The 26,728-nt window shown below is 38.3% G+C and overlaps 1 protein-coding gene and 1 pseudogene across 1 annotated transcript in view; both read right to left on the minus strand.

Moving 5' to 3' along the window:
* Positions 1-13,571: 13,571 nt before the first annotated feature.
* On the minus strand, positions 13,572-14,605 carry LOC119035830 (60S ribosomal protein L15-like; annotated as a pseudogene).
* A 4,910-nt stretch (positions 14,606-19,515) lies between these two features.
* The window catches only part of PTPN2 (protein tyrosine phosphatase non-receptor type 2), a 131,542-nt gene continuing 124,329 nt past the window's right edge, over positions 19,516-26,728 (minus strand). Inside the window, exon 10 of the mRNA XM_037127303.2 lies at positions 19,516-19,878. Within this exon, the coding sequence (XP_036983198.2) occupies positions 19,857-19,878 (22 nt within the window). The 3' untranslated portion in view covers positions 19,516-19,856. The remainder of the gene's footprint in view (positions 19,879-26,728) is intronic.

Below are 26,728 nucleotides of genomic sequence, written 5' to 3' on the forward strand. Positions count from 1 at the left end.
GAGTTCTGCTGGTCTTCCCAGATGCCACAGGAAGAGGGGGGCTTGGCTTTGCTTTTCTCCCTTCCTCTGGTTTTGCAAGGATGGGGACCAGGTCTGGGCTACAATATTCACAGTTGCCCAGCCTCCAGCCCACGTTCTCCATGAGCTACTAGACTCAAGTCAGCCACCCTGTCTCTGGGTGCACAGCGCAAGTTATATCCGGGCCCAGGACTCCAATCAGCCACTGAGTCCTGGGGCATGCAGCACAGGTCAGGCTCAGGAGTGAAAATCAAATCACACACCTGGAGAGCCAGCCACTTCTTCCTTACAAAGAAGCTACCTGTCATTCTTAACAATTGCACGGCTTTTCACACAGCCCAACTTTTCAACCAGTCTGGAGAGTCTCCAGGTCAGGGTCTGACATGGCCCAACTCTTCTCCCTTCTTTAAGTGTTGACCAGCACCCTAGTTTCTCTGGTAACAACCTAACCAGTGTCCACAGTCCCAGGGGATGTATATACCACCTGTATGTCTCCCACTTTGTCTCTATTTCCCCCAGCGACATCCAGTATCCAGGTGTCCCCTGGTACTGAGTTGCCCTCCCTGCTCTGGTAGGGGAGGAAGCTGGTGATCTAACTCTCCTCCTGTATTCTGTGGCAGGCACTAGGCCAGGGGCCACAGGAGCCTAGGTCCCTGCACAGATCCCAGGGACCTTATTGTCCCAGTGCAACCTCCTCACTATCCGTTTTTGAATGTCCTCTACAGTTTTTGGCATTCCATTTTGTTTCCTTATTCCATTTTGTTTAGTTCTTTTTCTGGAGTTTTGTTCTGTTCTTTCAGTTGGGCCATAATAACTTGCTCCTCATTTTGACAGGCTCCCTGTGTTTGTTTCTATTTATTACATAGAGATTCTTTGACTCCATGTCTTAGTAGCATGGCATACTGTTGAAAAGTGCACTGGGAAGGTGGAGGGCTAAGCCTGAGGTAATTACCAGGGCAGGACAACCTGTGCGAACCAGGTTTATAGAGTCTCTGATATGGTGTTGCCGCTCTGTGGCTCTGTGTGAAATAGGACTCGCAAAGGAACAATGCCACTGCAAGATCTCTGAAATTTTGTCTAGGAGGAAGCTGTCCCCCAGCACTCACCCTGGTGCCACAGCCTTCAATTTCTCCCCGTTTGCCACTGGTGCCCTTCTAAATAGTTGCTGCCCCGGTGCTGAAGCCCAGAGGAAGTGAGTCTGCATAAGTCCTAAGTCCATTTCAGGTCCATTAAGAAGAGACTCCTGAGAATTCTGCGGTTTTTTTCTCCTGCCACAACTCCCACTGGTTTTTACAGCCAGAAGTTATGGTGACTTGTCTTCCTGGCACTAGAATCCTAGGCTGCACGTTCTGGTTTGGGGCTGGGATCTCTCGCTCCCAAGGTATCCTACCTTTTAATTCACCACATGTGGGTGTGTGACTGCCCATTCTGCATCTGTGTGCTTCAGTGCCTCACCTGAGTGTCTTTGTGTCTTTGCCCCTCCTACCCATCTGTATAATGTGCCTTCTTTAATTCCTTGGTTGTTAGACTTCCTTACAGCTCAATTTTCTGACAATTTTGGCTGATAATCATTTTGTACTCTAGTTGTATTTTTGCTTGGCTGTGTGAGGAGGCTATCTGTGTTTACCTATGCCTCCCCAATGATTGGAAGCATTTTGCTTTAGTCCTCACCTGAGGACATATTTATTTATTTCAGAGAGAGGGGTAGGGAGGGAGAAAAACATTCATGTGAGAGAGAAATATCAGTCAGTTGCCTCTCACATATGTTCCAACTGGGGACCAAACCTAAAACCTAGGTATGTTCCCTGACCAGTAATTTTTTTTTAATTAAATAAATTTATTTATTTTTTTGAATTGTTTATGCTGTTACAGTTGTTCTATTCCCCCCTTCATTCCCCTCCACCCTGCCCCCCCAACCCCCCCATTACCCCCCCCTTTAGCTTATGTCCATGTGTCTCAAGTCCTTTAGGTTCTGTATTTCCTATACTATTCTTGCCCCCCCATCTATTTTCTATCTACTGTCTATGCTACTTGTTTTCTGTACCTTCTCTCCCCGTCTTCTCCTCCCACTCCCCTGTTGCTAACCCTACTTGAGATCTTCATTTCTATGTTTCCACTCCTGATCTAGCTGTCCTTTTAGTTTGCTTTCGTTTTAGGTGTGGTTGTTATTAACTGTGAGCTTGTTGTCCTTTCACTGTTCATGTTTCTTTAACTTCTTTTTCTTAGATAAGTCCCTTTAACATTTCATATAATAAGGGCTTGGTGATGATGAACTCCTTGAATTTGGTCTTATCTGAGAAGCACCTTATCTGTCCTTCCGTTCTAAATGAAAGTTTTGCTGGGTAGAGCAATCTTGGTTGTAGGTCTTTAGTTTTCATGACTTGGAATATTTCTTTCCAGCCCCTTCTTGCCTGTAAGGTCTCTTTTGAGAAATCTGCTGACAGCCTGATGGGGACTCCTTTGTAGGTGATTGTCCCCTTAGCTCTTGCTGCTTCCAGGATTCTCTCCTTCGTTTTAATTTTGGCTAATGTAATTATGATATGCCTTGGTGTGTTTCTTCTTGAGTCCAACTTTTTTGGTACTCTCTGGGCTTCTTGGATTTCTTGGAAGTCTGTTTCCTTTGCCAGATTGGGGAAATTTTCTTTCATTATTTGTTCAAATAAGTGTCACTGGTGGTTGTGTCTTTCCCCCCTTCTGGTACCCCTATAATTCGGATATTGGAGCGTTTATAGATGTCCTGGAAGTTCCTAAGCTTCTCCTCATTTTTCTGAATTCTTATTTCTTCATTCCTTTCTGATTGATCATTTTTTTCTTCCTTCTGGTTCACTCCATTGAGTTGAGTCCCAGTTTTTTTTTCATCTCTATGGGTTTCCTGTGGAATTCCATTCATTTCCCTTAATTTAGCCTTCATATGGTTCTCTAATTTGTGGCTATAGTCCACCAGATCTGTGAGGAAGCTGACGACCAGTGTTTTAAACTGTGCATCTGAGAGATTTGCTATTTCTTCGTCACTTAGATTTATCTCCGGGACTTTGAGGACCCCCTGCGACATTTTTGGTCTGTTCTGGCCCTTTAAGTGAGAGGAGCGGTGCCTTGGAGTCCCAGGTCGCTGGGTTGTGACGCTGTATATGGGGGCGTGGTCAGAGCGGGGAAAATGGCGCCGCCGCCGCAGCCGGTCCCACCGCTCACTCCCTCACCCGCGCGTAACCGGGCACCCACAGTCAACTCGCTGCCACCGCCTCCCCACTGACTCCTCCGTAGTCACTCCCCCGGTGGGCTGCTCACTAGGTCCAATCCTGGGTTTGGAACCCGTGCGACTGGATTCGCGCGTCTGGATTCCGCGCCCGCGCCCGGGTCGATCGAGTTCTCCTTTGTAACTCCTCACCCGCCGCCCGCCGGTTTCGCCCCTTACCGGCCGGGCCGAAGAATTTGTTGTTTGCGGACTTCCGAAAAGTCGCGCGTCTGGATTCCGCGCCCGCGCCCGGGTCGATCGAGTTCTCCTTTGTAACTCCTCACCCGCCGCCCGCCGGTTTCGCCCCTTACCGGCCGGGCCGAAGAATTCGTTGTTGTTTGCGGACTTCCGAAAAGTCGCGTGTCTGGATTCCGCGCCCGCGCCCGGGTCGATCGAGTTCTCTGTAACTCCTCACCCGCCGCCCGCCGGTTTCGCCCCTTACCGGCCGGGCCGAAGAATTCGTTGTTTGCGGACTTCCGAAAAGTTCAGTTTTCCGTGTTCTGGTTGTGTTTTCTGATGCTAATATTTAGTTGTCCTTAAACTTGGTTGTGAGAGGAGGCAGGCACATCCACCTTAAACCTCCATCTTGGCGGAAGTCCCCTGACCAGTAATTTAACCTACAACCTTTCAGTTTGGGGGAAGATACTCTAACCAACTGAATCACACTGCTAGGGCTTCTCTTCTTCTTATAGAGAAACCAGTCTTCTCAGATTAGGCCCTACACTGATGACCTCATTAAACCCTAATTGCTTCCTTAAAGACCTTGTCTCCAGATACATTAACACTGGGGGTTATGACTTTCAATGAGTTTGGGGAAGATACAACTCAGTTCACTCAACTGATCATTCATTGTTCAGTTGTCACAATAAGTTATTTATTCATTCATTCAGCCAGTCAGTCAACAATATTCATTGTTCATTCCTTTCCAAAAGTCATGACATTAACAAACTAAAAAAGGAGATGGGGGCAGAAGAAAAAGACTGATGAGACACAACAGCCAAATGTAACATGTGGTCCTTGATTGGATCCTGGTATAAATAAACTATTTATAAAAATATTTTGGAGCCCTGGCTGGTGTGGCTCAGTGGATTGGGTGCCTGCCTGTGAACCAAAAGGTGACTGGTTTGATTCCCAGTCCAGGGTTGCGTGCCAGGTCCCTGGTGGGGTGGGGTGGGGGAGCGTGAGAAAGGAAACCACACATTGATGTTTCTCTCCATTTCTTCCTCCCTCCCTTCCCCTCTCTAAAAAATAAATAAATAAAATCTATCAAAATACATTTTGGAGACCCAACATGACAGAGAAGTAAGTGGAAGCTACACTGGCCTCCTCCCAGGATCAATCTGGAATTACAACTAAACTGTAGAGAAATCATGCTGAATAACCAACTGAACGGAAGCTGGAGAGAAATCTTATAAACAAGGACAGACTAAAGAAACCACTTCACCACAACAGGAATGGTGGGGAGTGCAGAGGGAGGTGTAAAAGGGCTGGCTGGGCTCCCCAGGAGGCAGCTGAAGATCTGGAGAGATATTTCAAAAGCTGCAGGGTTCCCCCTGAGAAGTGTGGCATCTAAGTCAGAGCTGGTCTCCCCACCCCTACAACACCAGAGCTAGAAAGGAACCCAGGTAACATCCAGATGTGAAAAGCAGAAGAGTTTCTGTCTGACAGGGAGAGACTACTTGAGATGCAGAGAACCTCTTAAGGGTCTAACACACAAAATTTCATTTGCAGCCACTTACACTGGGCTCTGGAAGAGGGAGGGCACAATGGAATACAGACACTTGAGGGGAATCTGGTACTAGTGGCTCTGGGGAGAGAACTGAAGGAACAGCCACCAGGATCTCTCTGCTGAGTCATTCCCCACACTGCAGGAGCCATCTTTCTCAGGCATAGATGAATGCCTGAGAACTTCTTTCTGAATGGCATAGATGGAGGGGGTAAAACTAAGCCCACAGGTTGCTCAGCCCCACCTTATGGAGTTTAAGCTGGACTACTGATCACAACTTAATTAGCTTAACAACTAATCATACAGCTGATTAATTTAAGAATTACGGCTCAAAATACAAGGAGCAGCCAAAATGGAAAGATAAGGAACAGACCCAGAATGAAAGAACAAGAGAATACTCCAGAAGAACTAGATGAAATGAAGACAAGCCATTTATCAGATAGAGAGTTCAGAGCAATGATTATAAGAATGAACAGCAGCATGGAAAAAGACATACAAACCATAAAAATGTACCGGTGAGAAAGAAAGAATGCAAACTCTGAAATAAGTAATACACTGGAATGAATACACAATGGTAAGATGAAGCAGAGGATCTAATCAGCAATTTGGAAGACAAAGTAGAAAAAAACAGCAAAAAGCAGCAAAAAGAAAAAAAGAATTTTAAAAAATTAAGAGGGCCTAAGAAACATTTTTGACAATAGTAAGTGTAACAATATCCATATCATGGGAATAACAGAAGGAGAAGAGAGTGAGCAAGGGATTAAAAACCTGTTTGAAGAAATAATGACTGCAAACTTTAATAATCTAGTGAAGGAAAGAGACACAAATCCAGGAACCTCAGAGATTCATTCCCAAACTAGTTGGACTCAAAGAGGCCCACACAGAGAGACATCATAATTAAAATAACAAGGCTTAAAGACTAGGAGAGAATCCTAAATGTTGCAAGAGAAAAACAAGTAGTTACTCACATGGGAACACAAATTAGTATGTCATCTGATTACTCATCAGAAACATTTCAGACCCAAATGGAGTGGTGTGAAATATTCAAGGTGATGAGAAACAAGGACCTACGTCCAAGAGTACTTTTCCAGCAAGGCTATGATTTAAATTTGAAAGAGAAATATGGAGCTTCCCAGAAAAGAAAAAGATAAAGGAGTTTGTTAACACCAAGCCAGTACTGCAGTAAATGTTAAAGGTCTAGCTTTAGGAGGAGGAAGAAAAAGAGAAAGAAAAAAAAAAGAGGGAAAAAGTCTAACAATTAAATGGCACTATATATGTACCTATCGATAATCACCTTAAATGTAAATGCCTAAATGCCCCAAACAAAAGACATAAGACAGCTGATTGGATAAGAAAACCAAATCCATATATATGCTGCCTCCAAGATACCCATGTCAGATCAAAAGATACACACAGAGTAAAAGTAATGAAAAAGATATTTCATGCAAATGAATAAGAAAAAAACTGGCTTAACAGTACTTACATATGACAGAATAGACTTTGAAACAAAGGCTATAGTAAAATAGAAAGAAGGACACTACATAATGATAAAGGGAACAATCCAACAAGAGGATATAACCCTAGTAAACACATCCAACATGCCAGCACTTAAATATGTGAAGCAAACCTTGATGAAAATAAAGGAAAAGATCAGCAGAAATACAGTCATAATTGGGGATTTTGACATCATATTGACTTCAATGGATAGAACTTCCAGGAAGAAAATCAACTAGAGACAACAGCCTTAAATGACACACTAGATCAAATGGATTTAATTGATACCTTTCAAGCATTTCACCCCAAACAGCAGAATATACATACTTTTCTTTTCTTTTTTTTTTAAAAATAAATTTATTTATTTTTTTTGAATTAATTATGCTGTTACAGTTGTTCTATTCCCCCCTTCATTCCCCTCCACCCTGCCCCCCCAACCCCACCATTACCCCCCTTTAGTTTATGTCCATGTGTCTCAAGTCCTTTAGGTTCTATATTTCCCATACTATTCTTGCCCCCCCCCCATCTATTTTCTATCTACTGTCTATGCTACTTGTTTTCTGTACCTTCTCCCCCCGTCTCCTCCTCCCACTCCCCTGTTGCTAACCCTCCTTGAGATCTTCATTTCTATGTTTCCACTCCTGATCTAGCTGTCCTTTTAGTTTGCTTTCGTTTTAGGTGTGGTTGTTAATAACTCTGAGTTTGTTGTCCTTTCACTGTTCATGTTTCTTTAACTTCTTTTTCTTAGATAAGTCCCTTTAACATTTCATATAATAAGGGCTTGGTGATGATGAACTCCTTGAATTTGGTCTTATCTGAGAAGCACCTTATCTGTCCTTCCGTTCTAAATGAAAGTTTTGCTGGGTAGAGCAATCTTGGTTGTAGGTCTTTAGATTTCATGACTTGGAATATTTCTTTCCAGCCCCTTCTTGCCTGTAAGGTCTCTTTTGAGAAATCTGCTGACAGCCTGATGGGGACTCCTTTGTAGGTGATTGTCCCTTTACCTCTTGCTGCTTCCAGGATTCTTTCCTTCATTTTAATTTTGGCTAATGTAATTATGATATGCCTTGGTGTGTTTCTTCTTGAGTCCAACTTTTTTGGTACTCTCTGAGCTTCTTGGATTTCTTGGAAGTCTATTTCCTTTGCCAGATTGGGAAATTTTCTTTTATTATTTGTTCAAATAGTTTTTCCACTGGTGGTTGTGTCTTTTCCCCTTCTGGTACCCCTATAATTCGGATATTGGAGCGTTTATAGATGTTCTGGAGGTTCCTAAGCTTCTCCTCATTTTTCTGAATTCTTATTTCTTCATTCCTTTCTGATTGATCATTTTTTTCTTCCTTCTGGTTCACTCCATTGAGTTGAGTCCCAGTTTTTTTTCATCTCTATGGTTTTCCTGTGGAATTCCATTCATTTCCCTTAATTTAGCCTTCATATGTTTCTCTAATTTGTGGCTATAGTCCACCAGATCTGTGAGGAAGCTGATGACCAGTGTTTTAAACTGTGCGTCTGAGAGATTTGCTATTTCTTCGTCACTTAGATTTATGTCTGGGGCTTTGAGGTCTTCCTGCGACATTTTTGGTCTGTTCTGGCCCTTTAAGTGGGAGGAGCGGCGCCTTGGATTCCCAGGTCGCTGGGTTGTGACGCTGTATGTGGGGGCGTGGTCAGAGCGGGGAAATGGCAATGCCGCCGCCGCCGCCCCAAGCGCTCATTCCCTCACCCGCGTGCAACCATGCAACCTCAGTCAACTCGCTGCCACCGCCTCCCCACTGACTCCTCCGTAGTCGCTCACCCGGTGGGCCACTCGGTAGCTCACTAGGTCCAATCCTGGGTTTGGAACCCGTGCGACTGGATTCGCGCGTCTGGATTCCGCGCCCGGGTCGAGTCCTTTGTAACTCCTCACCCGATGCCGGTTTCGCCCCTTACCGGTCGGGCCGAAGAATTTGTTGTTAGCGGACTTCCGAAAAGTTCAGTTTTCCGTGTTCTGGTTGTGTTTTCTGATGCTAATATTTAGTTGTCCCTAAACTTGGTTGTGTGAGGAGGCAGGCACATCCACCTTAAACCTCCATCTTGGCGGAAGTCCTCAGAATATACATACTTTTCAAGTGCACATGGAACATTTTCTAGGATAGACCACATGTTAGAACACAAAACAAGTCTCAATAAATTTAACTGAAACCTTACCAATAATCTCCTATGACCACAATGCTATGAAAATAGAAATCAGTAAAAAACCATGCAAAAACATAGAAGCTAAGTAACATGTTATTAAACAATTAATGGGTCAAGGAAATCAAGGAAGAAATCAAAAGATACCTTGAAACAAATGAAAATGAGCACATAACAACCAAAAATCTGTGGGACAATGGGCAAGCAGCATCTTAAGAAAGAAATTCATAGCATTACAGGCCTATCTCAAAAACCAGAAAAAGTTAAAATAAACTATCTAACTTTAACAGTTAAAAGAACTGAAAAAGAAGAACAAAGTCCAAGGTGAGTAGAAGGAAGGAAATAATAAAGATCAAAGTAAAAATAAATGAAATAGAATCTAAGAAACCAATATAAAAGATTAATGAATTCAAGAGCTGATTCTTGGAAAAGATTAACAAGATTGAAAATCTTTAACCAGACTCATTATACCTAGTGAAATTGAAGCAGTAATAAAAAAATTCCTAACAAAAGCCCTGGACTGGATGGCTTCACAGGCGAATTTTATCAAACATTCCAAGAAGAACTAACACCTCTCTTTCTCAAACTATTTCATTAAATTCAAGAAAAGGAAAGGATCCCACACTCGTAAGGCCAGCATCATCCAAATTCTAAAACCAGATAAAGACAGTACAAATAAAAAAAAATTATAGGTCACTATCCCTGATGAAGATGGAAAAATCAAAAAAATACTAGCAAACCAATTACAGCAATGCATCAAAAAGATCATACACCATGATCAAGTGGAATTTATTCTGGGATGGTACAACATTTGCAAATCAGTAAGTGTAATTTACCACATAAACAAAATGAATAAAAACCACATGATCATATCAATAGAATCACACAAAGCATTTGATAAAAATCTAGCACCCATTTATGATAAAAACACTCAGCAAAGTGGGAGTAGAGGGAGCATACCTCAACATAATGAAGGCCATATATAACAAACACACTGCCAGTATCATACTCAAAGAATTCCACTTAAGATCGGGAACAAGACAGGGATGTCAGCTTTCCCTTCTCTTATTCAACATAGTACAGGGAGTCCTAGCCACAGCAATCAGGAGAAGAAATAGAGGGCATCCAAATTTGAAAGGAAGAAGTAAAACTGTCTTTATTTGCAGATGGCACGATACTGTACACAGAGAACCCCAAAGATTCCACTAGGAAACTACTAGGATTGATAAATGAATTCAGCAGAGTAGCAGGGTACAAAATTAATACCCAGAAAGCAGTTGCATTTTTATATGCCAATAATGAACTTAGAGAGAGGGAAATTAAGAAAACAATCCCATTCACAATTGCTGCAAAAAGAATAAAACACCTAGGAATAAACCTAATCAAGGATGTAAAAGACTACATGAAAAATTATAAGATACCGAAGAAAGAAACAGAAGATACAAATAAGTGGAAGTACATACCATGTAAATGAATAGGAAGAATTAACATCATTAAAATGTCCATACTACTCAAAGCAATCTTTAGATTCAGGCAATTCCTATCAAGATTCCAATGACATATTTTACAGAACTAGAACAAACATTTAAAAAATTTATATGGAACCAAAAAAGGCCCTACATTCCAAAAGTGATCCTGAGAAAGAAGAATAAAGTTGAAAGAATCACACTACCTAGTATCAAACTATACTATAAGGCCATGGTAACCAAAACAGCATGACACTGGCATAAAAACAGACACATAGATCAATGGAACGGAATAGAGAGCCCAGAAATAAACCCACACCTTTATGGTCAATTAATATTTGACAGAGGAAGCAAGTACATACAATGGGCTAAAGATACTTTATATAATAAATTGTGTTGGAAAAATTGAACAAGTATGTGCAGAAAAAGGAAACTGGACCACATTCTCCCAACACAAACAATAATACATTTGAAATGGATCAAAGATTTAGTTGTTAGACCTGAAACCACAAAAATCCTCAAAGAAAACATAGGCAGCAAAATCTTGGACATTGTTTGTTTAAATATTTTATCAAATATATCTCCCCAGGCAAGGAAGGGAAACTGAAGAAAAAAATGAACAAATGGGGCCACATCAAATGAAGAAGTTTTTGAATAGCCAAGGAAATCATCAACAAATAAAAAGACAACCCACAGAGTGGGAGAACATATTTGCTGATACATCTGATAAGGGGTTAATATGCAATATTTATAAAGTATTTATAGAACTCAACACCAAAACAACAACCTAACTAAAAAAATGGGCAAAGGACCTAAATAGACAGTTCTCCAAAAAGAACATAAAGATAGCCAATAGACATATGAAAATACGCTGAATGTCACTAATTAGCAGAGAAATGGAAATTAAAACCACAATTAGATACCATCTCACACCTCCCAGAGTGGCCATCAATAAATCAACAGCAAGTGCTGTTGAGGATGTGGAGAAAGGTGAATCAATTTGCACTGCTGGTGAGAATGCAGATTTGTGCAGCCACTGGAAAGCATATGGAGATACCTCCAAAAATTAAAAATCAATCTGCCTTTTGACCCAGCGATCCTACTTCTGGAAATATATCCAAAGGAACCCAAAGTACTAATTCGAAACAACATAAGCACCGCTATGTTCAATGCAGCATTATTTACAGCTGCCAAGATATGAAGAAGCCAGATGTACATCAATAGATGAGTGGATAATACGACTATGGGACATTTACACAATGGAATACTACTTGCTCATAAAAAATTAGAAAAGTTTATCCTTTGCTACAGTACTGATGGAACCAGGGAACACTGAGCTAAGTGAAATATGGTAGTCAGAGAAAAACAAATACCATATGATTTCACTCATATGTGGTATCTAACGCACAAACTGAACTAATAGAGAAAATGGAGATGGAGAGCAGGATGACAGCTATTGGAGAGGGAGGTTAAGGCACTGAGGGATTGAGCAAATAGGGAAAAAATCTTGTGGACATAGACAACAGTGTGGTAATTGCAGGGGAGATATAAATGGACCAAATCGTAATGGAATACATAATAAGGATAACATTTTTGAAAAGATTAAATAAAGCATATCTCAATAAGCCTAGCATAGAAAAAAATTCACTATCATGAGAATGACTATAAGGGAGAGATTACCGGTGGACTGCAGGAATCAGAGATAACCATACAAAAAAAGATGTGTGAAGTGGGCCTTAAAGGCAGAATGGAATCATAATAAAGGGAACTAGGAAAGTTTTCTAGACAGGGACAAAATGGAAACAAACAAAATGGACAGGGACAAAATGATGCAATAAACTGTGGAGTCAATAGGCAAGATATGGAAACAACCTAAGTGCCCATTAATGAATGAATAATGGTAGAGAAGCTGTGGTGCATATATGAGGCAAAATATTTTTTGGCCACCCACAAAAAATGATATGCTGCCATTTAGATAACATGGGTGGAAATGAAGTGAAATGTCAGATAAAGACAAATCTGACATCATTTATCTGTGGAATCTAAAAAAGTCAAATTCAGAAATGGAGAGTAGAATGGTGGTTACTAGGGGCCTGAGGGTTGTAGGAAATAGAGAGATGTTGGCAAAAGAATATAAACTTGTATTCAGAATGAGTAATTCCTGGGGATCTAATGTATAGCATGTTGATTATAGTTAATAATATTGTATTATATACTTGGAAGTCCTTCAGTGAGTAACGTTCTCACCACAAAAAAATGAAATGGTAATTATGTGACATGATGGAGTTGTTAGTTAATCTATCGTGGTAATCAGTTTGCAACGTTTAAGTGTATGAAGTGCACAAGTTATGTACCTTAAACCTAAACAACACTGTTATCAATGAAAAAATATTTGGGAGACAAAAGTGGAAGAATCTTAATATGGATTGAGTGTTAGATGGTATTTAGGATTTTTTAATCTTGTTAAATATTACAATCTAATGGTGTTTTTGTTATGTAGCCTTCTTTGTAGTTTTTCAGAGTTGTATAAAATTTAGGAGCACATATGAGATGTATGTAATCTATTTCACAATGCTTTACAAACGATAGATAAAGCAAATGGGAAAAATAACACTTAAATCTAGTTAATAGGTATATGAGGTCTCTCTGGAAAAAGTCTAACTATTTGTTAATATAATGAGAAGTTTTTGCCCAACATTGATGCAACCTGGGAGCCAAGGAGAGTGAACTACAATGTGCACATGTGAACACATTCCATTCAATGGGTTTGGTAGACACAACTGAGTGAGCATGTGTACTGTGTGGCCATCACATTCAAAATGACTGAGTAGAGCAATGAATCTGCATCAAATTTTGAATTAAGCTTGAACATTCCTCCATGGAAACTATTCGTATGATTCAGAAGGCCTCAGCTATGGCTAACTGGTGATTGGTAGCTTCATCATGACAACGTGCCCATTCATGCATCACATTTTGTGCAGATTTTTTGGAGAAAGATGAAATCACCCAGGTGACTCAGCCCCATACAGCCCAAATTTGGTGTCCTGTGACTTCTGGCTTTCCCTAAACTAAAAACACATTTGAAAGGGAAGAGATTCAGACTGTTGTTCAGATTCAGGAAAATATGATGGGGCAGCTGATGGCGACTGGGAGAACTGTGTGAGGTCCCAAGGTGCCTACTTTGAAAGGGACTGAGGTGTCATTGTCCTTTGTATAATGTTTCTTTTACCTTGTATATTCTTCAGTAAGTGTCTCTTTTCATATTACATAGCTGGATACCTTCTGGACAGACCTCATATATTTATACAATTCTATTTTTTTCCTGTACTTAAATTTTCCAGAAGTTAAAAAATAAACATACACATAATTATTCAAAAAAATAACTAAAAAATGCTACTGTAACACTTCTACATGAAATTTTGCTTAGTTTTATTAATACTTAAAAAAACGTAAAAAGCTACTATTTCCTTGAACTGCTAAAACAAATGACCATAAACTGAATAGCTTAAAACCACAGAAGTGTATCCTCTCACAGTTCCTGAGGCAGAAGTCCAAAATCAAGGTGTCAGCAGGACCTGCTATTTCTGAATGCCCTAGGGGAGGATCATGCCTTGCCTCTTCCAGCCTAGAGTGCTAGCTTGCAATCCTTGGTGTTCCTTGGTTTGTAGATGCATCGCTCCAGTCAGTCTTCATCTTCACATGGCCTTCTCCTTGTGTATCTATGTCTTTGTGTCTCCTCTCCTTTGTTTATAAGGACCCGAGTCACATTTGATTAAAGTCCCACCTATTCCAGTATGACTCCATTTTTACTAATTACATTCGCAATGACCCTATTCTTCTTCTGATTGTCCTAAATTATTAGGTAAGAATTTTGCAAACATGACACATACTAGTGATAATGGTGGAGCTGAGGAGTTTTACACCTTCTCCAAACTGCACGGCAAGAAACAACAGTAGTGTGGGGGAACTTGTGGCCCTTTCCAAGGCCATGGCTCTTGTGGCCTGCAGATGTTAGTTCTTGCATCTTCTTGTGCTTGTGGATGTTTGGTGATCCATTGGGTATCAGGGTTCCTTCTGATAGCCTTATGGAATGGATCAATGAGGATAACCTCAAAGAATTTGTGTGTGGAATCTTTACCAACCTAGTAAGAATTCAGGACTTGCAGAGCTCCACAGTGGTGCCCAGCTCACTCCTGACCAACATACCAAAGGCTTTGGGCAATCTTTAACTGGTTAACACCATGCTGGCCAGGCTTGCCATAGGTCACACCCTTTGGAACAGGGCATTTGCGGCCACCATGGCACACACAAATCTGATGTATGGCATAACCTTGCTTGGCCTTGTATGCCAACTTGTGTACTGTATCAGGCCTGGTGGGGCAGGGGGCTCTATAGAGCACAGAGAGCTGGCAGTTATCACCAGCAGTGCACCCTGAGAGGGAAGCACATCACATCTCATTGTTTCTTCTTCCATAGCTACTGGATGTACTTGGAAGTGCCCATCTTGGCTTACCTTATGGCTGTGGCCAGATGGAAAGAAAGCTTTTCTCAACCTATTTCTAATTAAGATTCTGGGAAGGACATAAATCTGGGGCTGTGGCAGGGGATACTGTTCAATTCAGTACAAATTACGAGTTCTACACACCTCCCTGGACCTCTTTGGCCAGGTTATCCTAGCAGGTCATTACCAGCTATGTTTAGAATTCCTGAAGAACAAAGTTGTCCCCAGAAGTATTAAAATAAGATGTAAACTGATCGTTTTATATAGGATCAGAAATGCAGGTTCCAGGTTTGCATCAGGGCTACCTGAAGATTATCTCTAAATATACTTCTTTACCTTGTAACATCAGTGTTTAAAGACAAGAATGTTTAGAGGGTTTTATAACTTTTAAAATACAAAGTATTTTGGTTTTAGAATGTTTTTAGTTAGCTTCTTGGAAAGAAATAAACAAATATTTGGATTTAGGATGGGGGGAAAAATTGTCCATTTGTGAAACGGAATATGAAATACACAAATGTCCTCTGTGAAATATGAGTCTATTCTTAGGCCACATAATTAAAAGATTCTTTCCCTGGATTTTTCATTTGTCACTGAGATACTCAGTTATTTATTTTATATCAAATTTATAAGGTTCAGGGATTTTACTTAATGTAAAGGATTATCTATGGTTCTATTTAAGTGAAACAAAATTGAATGATGCTATCAAGTGTACATAGTTACTAGCAAAATTCCTCACCTCCCCTGTACCTCATCCTCCCAAACTAGTTCTTTACAGGAGAAACCACTGTGGATATTTTGATGTTTTTCCTTTGATATGAAAAGGAAACTTTAACATGAACATAGAAACTACTTAGGAGTTCCAGCCAAGATGGAGGCATAGGCAGAAACCCTTTGCTTCCATGCACAACCAAAAAGAGAGTAACAACCAATTTAAAATCAATAAACAACCAGACATGTCACAAAATCAAACTGCATGGAACTCTGACAACTAAGGAATTAAAACAGTCAACCAAAACCAGATTGGTGAGGTGGTGGGTCATGTAAGTGGGTCTGGGTGTACAGGAAACTGAGACTCAGAGCTCACTGTGGACTATAGCAGTTCCCCCGGTGGGAGAAACTCCCAGTCTTCACAGGAGGGTTTGCTAGAAAGTAGGGCTAGAGACAATCAGGGGAGCTGTCCTACCCTGGGGAATACCTAAGGACCCACTCACTTACAACTTAACAGATGCCCTGAGACAAAGAAATAGGGCCCAAATGAAAGAACAGATGAAAACTTCAGAGCTAAGCAACGAGGAGATAGCCAACCTATCTGATGGAGAATTTAAAGCCCTGGTAATCAAAATGCTCACACAACTGACTGACCTTTGTTGATAAATTAAAGAACAAATGAAAGATATCCAAAATGAAATAAAGCAAAATACTCAGGGAACCAACAGTGACAGGGAGGAAACCAGGACTCAAATCAATGATTTGGAACAAAAGGAAATAATAAACATCCACCCGGAATAGAATGAAGAAACAAGAATTCAAAAAAAAAAAAAAGAAGAGAGACTTAGGAACCTTTGGGACAATTTGAAACATCCCAAAATCTAATTATAGGGGTACCAGACAGAGAAGAACAGCAGTAAGAAATTGAAAACTTACCTGAACAAATAATCAAGGAAAACTTCCCCAATCTGGTGAAGGAAATAGACTTCCAGGAAGTCCAGGAAGCCCGGAGTCCCAAAGTTGGACCCATGGAGGAACACACCAAAGAACATCATAATTACATTAGCCAAGATTAAAATGAAGGAAAGAATCTTAAAAGCAGCAAGAGAAAAGGAGACAGTTACCTACAAAGGAGTGCCCATAAGGCTGTCAGGTGATTTCTCAAAAAGAGACCTTTCAGGCAAGAAGGGGCTGGAAAGTATTCCAAGTCATGAAAGGCAAGGACCTACATCCAAGAATACTCTCTCCAGCAAAGCTATCATTTAGAATGGAAGGGCTGATAAAGTGCTTCCCACATAACGTCAAGTTAAAGGAGTTCATCATTACCAAGTCCTTCTTATATGAAATGTTAAAGGGGCTTATCTAAGAAAAAGATCCAAAGTAGGAACAGTAAAGTGACAATGACTTCACAACTATCAACAAGTCAACCAAAAAAAAAAAAAAAAAAAAAGAAAGAAAAACAATAAAAACAAAAACTAATAAGCAAACAAGTAGATTGGGAACAAAGTCAGAGAAATGGACATCACATGGAGGGTTTTCAGTGAGGAGGGAGAAGGGAGGAATGCAGGGAAAAGGCACAGAAAAGAAGAAGCATAATTAGTAGGCATAAAATAAATGGGGAGAGGTCAAAAATGGTAGAGGAAACAGAACTCAAAGAACTTACATGTACAATCCATGAACATGAACTGGGGGGGATGCTGGAAGGTTGGGGGAGTGCATGGCTGAGGGGGCTAAAAGGAGAAAGTTGGGAAAACTGTAATAGTATAATCAATAAAATATACTTAAAAATAAAGCATACCAAATAAAAATACATAAAAAATGAAACCAACATCTGCTTCTGGCCTCTTTTTCTTGGCCCTATTGCAGCTTCTCTTTATCCTAGCTTTTGGCCACACCTCCTATGATATCTCCCATCTTTTATCCACCAAACATTAGGAGACTCCCTTTATTTATTTTATTTTTTAAGATATTATTTATTTTTAGAGAGGGAAGGGAGAAAGAGGAGAGAAACATCAATGTGTGGTTGCTTCTTGTGCACTCCACACTGGAAACCTGGCCTGCAACCCAGGCACTGGGAATTGTGTGCCCTAATTGGGAATTGAACTGGCGACCCTTTGCTTTGAAGGTCTGTGCTCAATCCACTAAGCCACACCAGCCAGGGCTGGGTCTCCCTTTACAAACAAGCCCCGGCAATGGCTCTTGCCTTTCACATTGTCCATTTCCACCTTCTCTTAACCCTTACCCCAATCCACAGGCAGGGACAACTCTACATCTATAGATTGCTGGTTATGACCAGCAATGAAGCAGTTACAGAAGAAAAACACTTTTGCCTCTTCTACTCAGAATCAGGACCAGGCTTGGTTATCAACAATAAATCCATCTTAAAATAAGAGAGGAGAATGAAAGGACAAAAATTCCCCTTTCAGACCCTCTTTAGGAGAGCTATCTCTTTCCTGTCAGGCACAATTGTTGTTTCTCTGAGCCTCTATTCTCAGGACTGAAGAGATTACTAAACGTATTCCCTGCCCAGGTGTTTTAGGAACGTATATAAACTGGACATACCAGACCCAAACACCTGGACCCTGAACACAAAGATAACAGCAAAACAAACTGAAGCCTACACAATCAGCTTGAAACCACCTTATTTACAACTAATTGCCATGATTAGCCAGCTGCATCCCCCTCTCCCAATAAAAACTCACAGCCCCAACTGTTTGCAGCTGGTTTATCTGTCTACACCAAGCCCCTTTCCTATCTTGGAAAGTGAATATAAACTTTGCTCTTTGTATTTTTTTCTCTTTGTGAATTCTTTCACAGCCCACGGCACTAACCACCCTAATACTAGTTGCCTTAAGAGAAAATTTGCAGTATATGAAAACATGGATGCACCTTAAGAGTATTACGCCAAGTCAAACAAACCAGTAACACAAAGTCAAATACTGGATAGTTCTACTTAACGTAAATATCTAAAATAGTCTCATTCATAGAATCCAAAAGTGGAATGGTAGCAGTCATAGACTGGGCAGGGGGCAGTGTGAGGAATGAAGTTGCTAATCAATAGGCACACAATTTCAGTTAAGCTAGGCAAAAAAGCTAGAGATCTCTACAACCTTGTAACTACAGTCAACAATAACATAGAGTATAATTAAAATTCTGTTAAAAAGTAAAGATCTCAATATAGAGTGAGAGAGTGAGTAAGAGAGAGAGGCAGAGGCTCAAAGGATTGATTGAGACAAAGAGAACCCTGAGAAAGGCCTGAGCCCTAAGAAGAAAGCTTCAAAGAAGTTCTTATCATTGTCAAATCATGTAAGATAGAAATGAAGTTTCAATTGTATTTGGCTACTTTTCTGGGTCATTTCTGGAGTGACACAAAAGAGTCAGATACTAGTGGGGTAAATATGGAGAGCTGAGGAAATAGAAGTAGTGCAGATAATTCTCTCAAGCTTTGTTGACACAATGAAAGGATTATCTTCACTGTACTACTTTGTGGTATAATAAATTTTTCATGCATTCTTTAGGAAAGATTTAGCAGGGATTAACAGTTTGCTTATTCCTAAAATAAGAACCATGGAAAACAAGGTTAAAAGAACATAAGGTTTCTAAATTTTCAAAAGATGAAATAGATGTATTTAATTAACAGTATTATGAAACTTTCAAAGTTGACAAAAATAATTGCATTGTTATACCATTAAGGTGATGCTTATGTGATGCAGAGGCTTCAGTATCTTTGAACAAAATATCACCATAATTCTGACAACTGTCTGGATACACAGCGGAAACCCATCATTTAGCTGGGAAATTAGATGGTAAAGAAGTAAAAACTCTTGTTCAGGAAAGAATTGTTGGTCTCTTTATAACAGAAAATGTTTGAGGAAAGCACATCTAATACAAAATACTGTGTTAAAACCCCTGCAATTTAAAAACTGCATTGGGTTGCTATACTTATATGAAATTAATACCATTATCCATATTAATATTTTTCTAAGTAACAAAAAAATGTAACTTTTATTACTTTCACCTAATCTATATTGACAGACTAGTGAGGGGTAACTGAAAAAAAAATCTTAAGAAGCAAGCGAGCAGTGTTATGGTCCAATTTCACTTTAACTGCCAATTGTTAGTTATAAAAATTTAAGAGTAAATCTTTAAGAAAACATTATCTGAAATAGAGCTGTCCTAAGATAATGCACACAAACCAACATAATCTATTTAATAAAAATATTTAATGCTGCCAAAAAAGTATAAAAATACAGTAGGGATGGCAGTACAATAGTCTCTCCTAATTTATTTCTTTTACATCTTTCCACATTTCACACATACATTAAAAAACTTAACAATACATCAAATTAGAGGGTTCTGCAAAGTCTTCTGCTGGTGGTGCTCTTCTTTCCCTGGATGTAAAGTTTACTTTGTAAACAGACAAATGTGAGGCAATCTACAGGCTTATCAAGCCTCACATTAGTTTCCGGAGTGGGCTTCAGGTCTTGCTTTGCACATCAATGGTTCAATATCTATAGCTGCAGAATATTCTCAAGTCATGAATATTTAGGTGTCTGTCAGTCTTGGCCTAAAACATAAAATAAGAAGTCATCTATTCAATTCATATTTACCAAACACAGACATACATAGATACACAAAAAACATAAAAGGACTAACAATGAACTAAAAAGGCAACCAAAAAACATTCCAACATATCACAACCAACCACACTAAGAGCTTCACTGTTATCTTGGTAAAACTACCTAAGTGCTAGATTTTCAAACACATTTGGTAGTGTGAGGCTCATGTCAAAGCACCACAATTTACATTGTTTTTCAAGAATTACTAACTCTGGATTTTTTAGGTCATCCTGTATTACTCAAGAAATGACCTCCATGTGAGATACTCACAGACAGACAGGCTTAAAAAAAAATGTACCCACAACAGTTTAGCAAGATTATATTTATGTGCTAGACTTACCAAAACTGGCATTCATTTCAAAAGTCTAATCCAATTTGGACCTCCACTGTATCATACTGCTAAAAATGTTATGAATGTAATGTCTGAACACAAAGTTGGTTTATAATCTTTAAATCACGAACTATTAGCAGCATGCTTTTTGTCCTGAAGGATAATACTAATGATTAAAGCAATATAGAACTGAAGCGACACAATTTACTACCAATATAAAAGAAAACACAGACATAAAGTAGTTGAGAAATTTATTGTATTTTAATGCCAAAAAGTAAAGCTGAATGAGAGTTTAAACAAATGACAGACATGAAATAAGTATTTTAGGGGCAGTTGAGTTTTTGATGTTATTTAGTAATCTTTGCAAATAGCTGGTCTTTTGAGATCAATGTATTTCCATTCTTTCCTCACTATAACAAAACCCCTAAAATCTAAATACTTGTCATTATTGTATCTTCACATTTATAAATAGGAAATATACAACCAAACCCACACATTTATCCAAAACATTTAGTCAAAAACCCCAAAATACTGTGAATTGAGCTTCTTCCTAACTACTGGCTCATTCTACATATGGAAGGAAAGAATAACAGTCCCAAGCACTTTAGTGTTCTGAATATCCCTTTTCTCTGATTTTCCAGCACTGATAGATTCCCATTAGATGTCCATGGGTCACAAAAAATACTCTGGCTGCTTAATGTGGGATTCCACAGAACCCTGAAACCAAGGGGCTGCAGTAAGGAAAAGTACTTACTGATTCTGACTGATGCAAAGGTACTTACTGATGGTTACCAATTCTGACATATTTATTTCCCATGAACTCAGAAAACTGCTCATTAAAACAAAGGAACTTACTCTAACCAAAGTGAATGAAATAATAGGTTAAATAATTTTTTTTTTTTTTTGGTTAAAGAATATTTTGATGTTCCACTATTTCTCTGGCCCAATGGTAGCTCAAACTGTTTCACATGCTTTTTTTGGAGGGACAAAACTTTGTTTCACTTTGGAAACAGCGGGTTCCTTTAAAATTTAACAAGTAAAAGTAATGTCTAATGTTTTCCCATTTAAATATCTAGTTTAAATATTGCATAAAAACAGAGTCTCAGTGTGACATATGGAAAAAATATAAGGCCTGGGGTTAATGGAATTCTAATGGCATCTCAGCTGTCATATACTAGCTGGCAATTTTGAACAAGGTACCTATCCTGACTCAGTTTTATTATCTGAAAATAGATAATAAAATAGAGGCAATGTGATATAAGTAGAAGAAGCATTATGAGGGTTAAATTTAGGTTACATATTTAACTAATTGGCAGAACTGTAGGTATTCAACAAACAATGTTGTCTTCTCCAGCAGGGCATTAAAGACACACTTACCAGGGAAAACTACCATTTAAAACAACTAAAAAAAAAAAATGTCAAGTGTTCTAAAAAATTCATCTTTTTTCTTTATGAGTATTATTATGAGGGACAAGAAAATACAATGAAATCATAAGTATTTTAACTATCTTAAAATACTGTATTTATTTGCAAGACTGAAAAGACAAATGGGCTTCATTTTAGAAAAAAAATATGTTCACTGGAATCATTTTTTGCTGATTTAACAAGACTAAAGTAAAATGGGTTCACACAAGTCAAGTGGAATAAGCCCTGCCTGGTGTTTGCTTTGGAAATGCAGCCCTTATTGTACTGCCAACCATCCCAATGCTGGAATGTAAGCAAGAGTGGAGTTTACAGAAAGAACAAAATCTTCCCAAGCTGGCTCCACACCTGAGGTAAGAGAAAGCCAAAACTGCACCCAAAATAGTTTTTGCCACCAGATATCCACACTAATATTTTACCGAAACGAATAAAAAATATGTAAGATGAGCAAAGCATTGCCTTATAAACAAAATGAACTTAACGGTTTCCCTCTCCTGAATTCACCAAACTCAAAGTAACTTTTTTAAAGTAGAAATCTGAAATAGCAACGTAATCATGTATCTAAAAATATCTAGGCCAAATTAGAGAACCAATAAAAAATTGGGTTTTAAGAAATAGTCTCTATAAAGAAAAAAAATTCCTAGGCAGTTCTTAGAAACATACCATGTAATGTGAAATAAGACAATATTAAAATAGACTTTGTAAGTAATATCCTGACTAAATCCCATAATTCCTATATGCTACTTTAAATGATACTGATAAAGACAATGTCTCTCAAGTCAAGCAGTAGCTTCTTGTCTGATTGGCTGCTTACATATGGCAATGCTCTGTGATGGGGTAAACAGCATACAACATGAGAAAAGGATCGGCACTGACTGTGAAGAAAAATTCTCCTCAAAGAAGTTTCCAGAATCCAGTAGCCAAAGGAGATAACACTTTCTCTGAAGAGTGCTGAAAGAAAACACTTGTGCAGAATTGCTCGATGCTGTTCTTGGAGCAATCTGAATGTGGTATTTCTACTGTTGAGGGAAAAATGAAATAGCCAAACTCATACCATTTTTCCTAAAAGTTTTTTCTTTAGAACACTACCTAACAAAGTGGGTAGCATAAAATTTCCAGATCTTAAAAACTGAAATTCCCAAATCCAGATGAACAATGGAATGACTACATTATGGCCAGGTACATGGAATATAACCAATAAAGTACACAGAATCTGAACTGAGGATTCTTGGGTGAGACATTGTGGAGCTTACACAACCTGAGTTTCTTCCTATCACGGCATAAATGTTATCACTTATACATATTCAATGGAACAAGAGATGGCTGGCATTTGTAACATATCCACTGTTGTAGAAGCTGTCCCAAAAACAGTTTATGGGACAACAGTGTTTTGAAGATAGGTATAAAGAAAAATGGAATCAAATCCAAAGAAATGAACTAGGCAAAAAGATGAAACAAAAAAGTCAACTCCAGAATAAATCACCCAAAGAATGACCAAGGTCCTGTATTTTAAGTCAGAACTTAATTTTATGTGGAAAAAATACTACATTTCTATTTTTCAAATTTTTATTTATAAGATTTTGTGCTGCTACCATGTAAGTAAGTCAAAGCTAAACAAGGGGTTCTTAAGTAAAACAGGCTTAACTAGCTGCTAATGTAGAAATAAGAACCAGGAACACAGAACAGAAATTTCTGTTACACACTTAGTTCCAGATCAGGATCAATGCACCAAGTTCTAACCTTGGTGACCCTCCACCCAATTGCTACTGTGCAGAAGATTGAGAGATCCACATTCTCTATCCCACTGACAAACCCATATGGACCTGCTGGAAGAAAAAATAAATCAGTTTTGACAGAGGTGTGACTGCTAGACTCTTGTCTGAACACAGGAATACATGGATGATACATATAAGCATTTGGCTTAAAATAGACTACATAAAAAAAAAAAAACCTCTGTAAAATTTGTATCTGAAAGTAAAAATCAAGGATGACTAGATTTAAAAATCTGTACAATAACCAGGCAGGAACTTTGGAAATGTGGGTACTCATTAAAATAAGAGTATAAAATGGTAAAGAAAAATATTTCTAATCAGGTTCTGGTCTGTGTCTATTTATATAGAATCTATTCACAGATATTTTTCTATGAGGGAAATGAGGTGCACAAGGAAAATCTTTCTTTGATTTTTAATTCTGAAATATACTATACACATGAGACTTTTCAATGATAGTACCATAAAAGAATGTAGAAATGCCAAGTCTCAGGCTGGTTATGGCTTAATAATAACACCACCTACCTCAAAAGCTTGTTGTGAGGATTAAATAGGATAACATAACATATGAAAAGTGCTTAGCACAGGGCTTGGCACACAGTAAACGATCAATAAATGGTAGCAACCATCACTTTGAATTGATGCTGAAAGCAAAGAAGGAATTGATATTAAAACTAAATTCTGCTCCATGTTATAAATTACTTTTTAAATCAATATGTATTTTTTGGTTCACACCATCAATTCTAATTTATTTAAAACAAGTATACATAAAATTAATTTATGAGTTATGACTCCTTCCTCTGACATACCTGTTAAGCAGAGCTACCTCTTTTTTTTCTTTTAAGATTTTATTTATTTATCTTTAGAGGGGAAGGGAAGGACAGAGGGAGAGAAACATCAGTGTTATGGTTGCCTTTTGTGCATCCCCTGCTGGGAACTGGCCTGCAGGGAACCGGCCTGCAACCCAGGCATGTGCCCTGACTGGGAATCGAACCTCGATTGTCTGGTTCGCAGGCCCACGCTCAATCCATTGAGCTACACCAGCCAGGGCTACTTTTCTATTTTTAATCAAGTTTTTTTTTTTTTACATACTTTCTCTTTTCTTGTTCATTCCTTGGTAGAAATATTAATATATAAGGAAATAGACCAGAAAGATAGAAAAAGGACAGAGTAATATATAAAATATTCTCTAAGACCATGTGAGAAATGGTCTTTATATTGTTCTGAAGTTCTCTATGCACTTGTACATATTTTTTAACCCTCTAAGAGTTCAGGAAAAGGTTATTATTTCAATTTTCTATATGGATAAATTAAGTATGGAGAATTATATCTTTACAGATAATATATGTGCAAGCATAGATAAAAATATAGGATACCATAAAATACTTGGCTAAACTTTGAAACAAGTGTGTAACCAGCTGGTGTAGCCAGAGAAGATGGTATCAGTTTATTAGCAGGGATAAATAAAAATACAAATGAACTACATATTAATGTAAATGTTCTTTTCTTAATGTAAGTAATAAAGCCTCTGGCTTTAAAAGTCTCTATCTTCTTCCTTAACTAACTGCTTCATTGAAGTCAAACTACACAACTGACTTTGAAAATTGTTGTAATTAAAACTATTATGAAGACTTAAAGATACACAAATTTTGGAAAGATGTACAACCCGTTATGGATTAGTTACTCTTTCCTTTGATTGTTACCTAAGAAGGCATGACTGGGTCCTCTCTGACACACCCACCTCACTTAATAAAGGGTCAGGATGATGACCATAGGCACCATAGCATATTGCCATATATATTCAACAATTAGCACATAGCAACCACCAAAAATACTACTATTGGTAAAAACTTAACATACTATCCTCAAGAATCTACTTGCAGGAGATAAGAATACTAACATTTGCAGAAGTTCATCAAAAAAGGTTGACTACATTGACTAAAATTTAAGAAATATATTACAACAAACAGCACTCAGAAGGACAGAAGGCAGACAAAAAGCAAAGCTGCGATACTGAATCCAATGAAGCACATTCACCTGCAGTGGTGCTGTGTGCATCATTACCAGCATTTGTTTTCAATGGGAAATTTAATTTGGTGTGGCCATATCTGAGTTGCAGAATAATATACTGCATTTTGGCAAAGCAAGGCAAATTGAAAAGAAAGATTTTTAAACTATAATGACTTAAAACATAAAGGTCTTGGTGCTTGAACACAGATTTAAGGCAGACAAACATAAGAAAATGTCCCTCTTACCTCCTTCCCATTTAAAGGTTACAGGACACAGTAACACTGAATTAGGACACAGGCAGAAGTTTATTTAATATGTAATACCACCTACATCCTGCTTCATACTTGCAGCACAATTTAACACATTCAAGTAGGCTACTCAAATCAATTCCAAACATCTGTCTACACCAATGGTTTTAAACTTTTTGAAATTATAACTGACCCCTTAAAAAAATTAAACCTCATGCAGAAATCTTATGTAGTATATAAAATAGATAAAGGAGAGATAGTCTGGTTGAAAGTAAACATTGGTAGCTTGGAGTTTTTCCTACTGCTTATTGGTGATTCCTTAGAAATCACAGTTGGAAAAACACTGAAATAATGTTATTTCAGCAATTAAATTGATAACAACTATTTAATTTAATGGAATGTTGGAGTCTAACAACTTTAATTTAATGGAATGTTGAAGTGATAAAATCTACCAATTCTAATCAGCAATTAAATCCACTAAGCTATATATACTCTAAAAATATCCACTAACAATTTAAAGGGACAATCTAAGGTTTTTACGCCATCATACTATTAAAGTAGAAAGAACTTGAAAATATTTTTACTTCAAAACTTCAGTCTAGTAAACTGAAGTCATGGCAGTAAAATGCTGCTCCTTATTTTTATTTCTTAAATCATGATTTACCTCAATTATAAATTAGGGTAGTCACATCAAAATATTCAAGAATAATAAAGAGTATTAAAATAGGCTTTACAGAAACCAACTTCTTTACAAAGTCTTGACCAACTGTTACATGACTATATTGGTCAGAAGAATTTTCTTTCAAAGATATTTTTAGAGAAAATTTGTTTTTCTTTTTAAAATTGGAAAAACTGTAAAACAAAAGAAATGAAAATATATGGTAAAAAATGCTTACTCAGAGTTCTAACTTCTCATATTGAACTTCACTTTATGAAAATGTAGCCAGTACAACTGAAGTACATACAATATTTTTGTAACAGATTTTTTGAATTGAGCTTTTTATAAAAGTACATTTAA

The sequence above is a fragment of the Artibeus jamaicensis genome, unplaced genomic scaffold, assembly GCF_021234435.1.
Source record: "Artibeus jamaicensis isolate MK-2021 breed Jamaican fruit bat unplaced genomic scaffold, CSHL_Jam_final contig_511, whole genome shotgun sequence".
NCBI classification, from domain to species: Eukaryota; Metazoa; Chordata; class Mammalia; order Chiroptera; family Phyllostomidae; genus Artibeus; species Artibeus jamaicensis.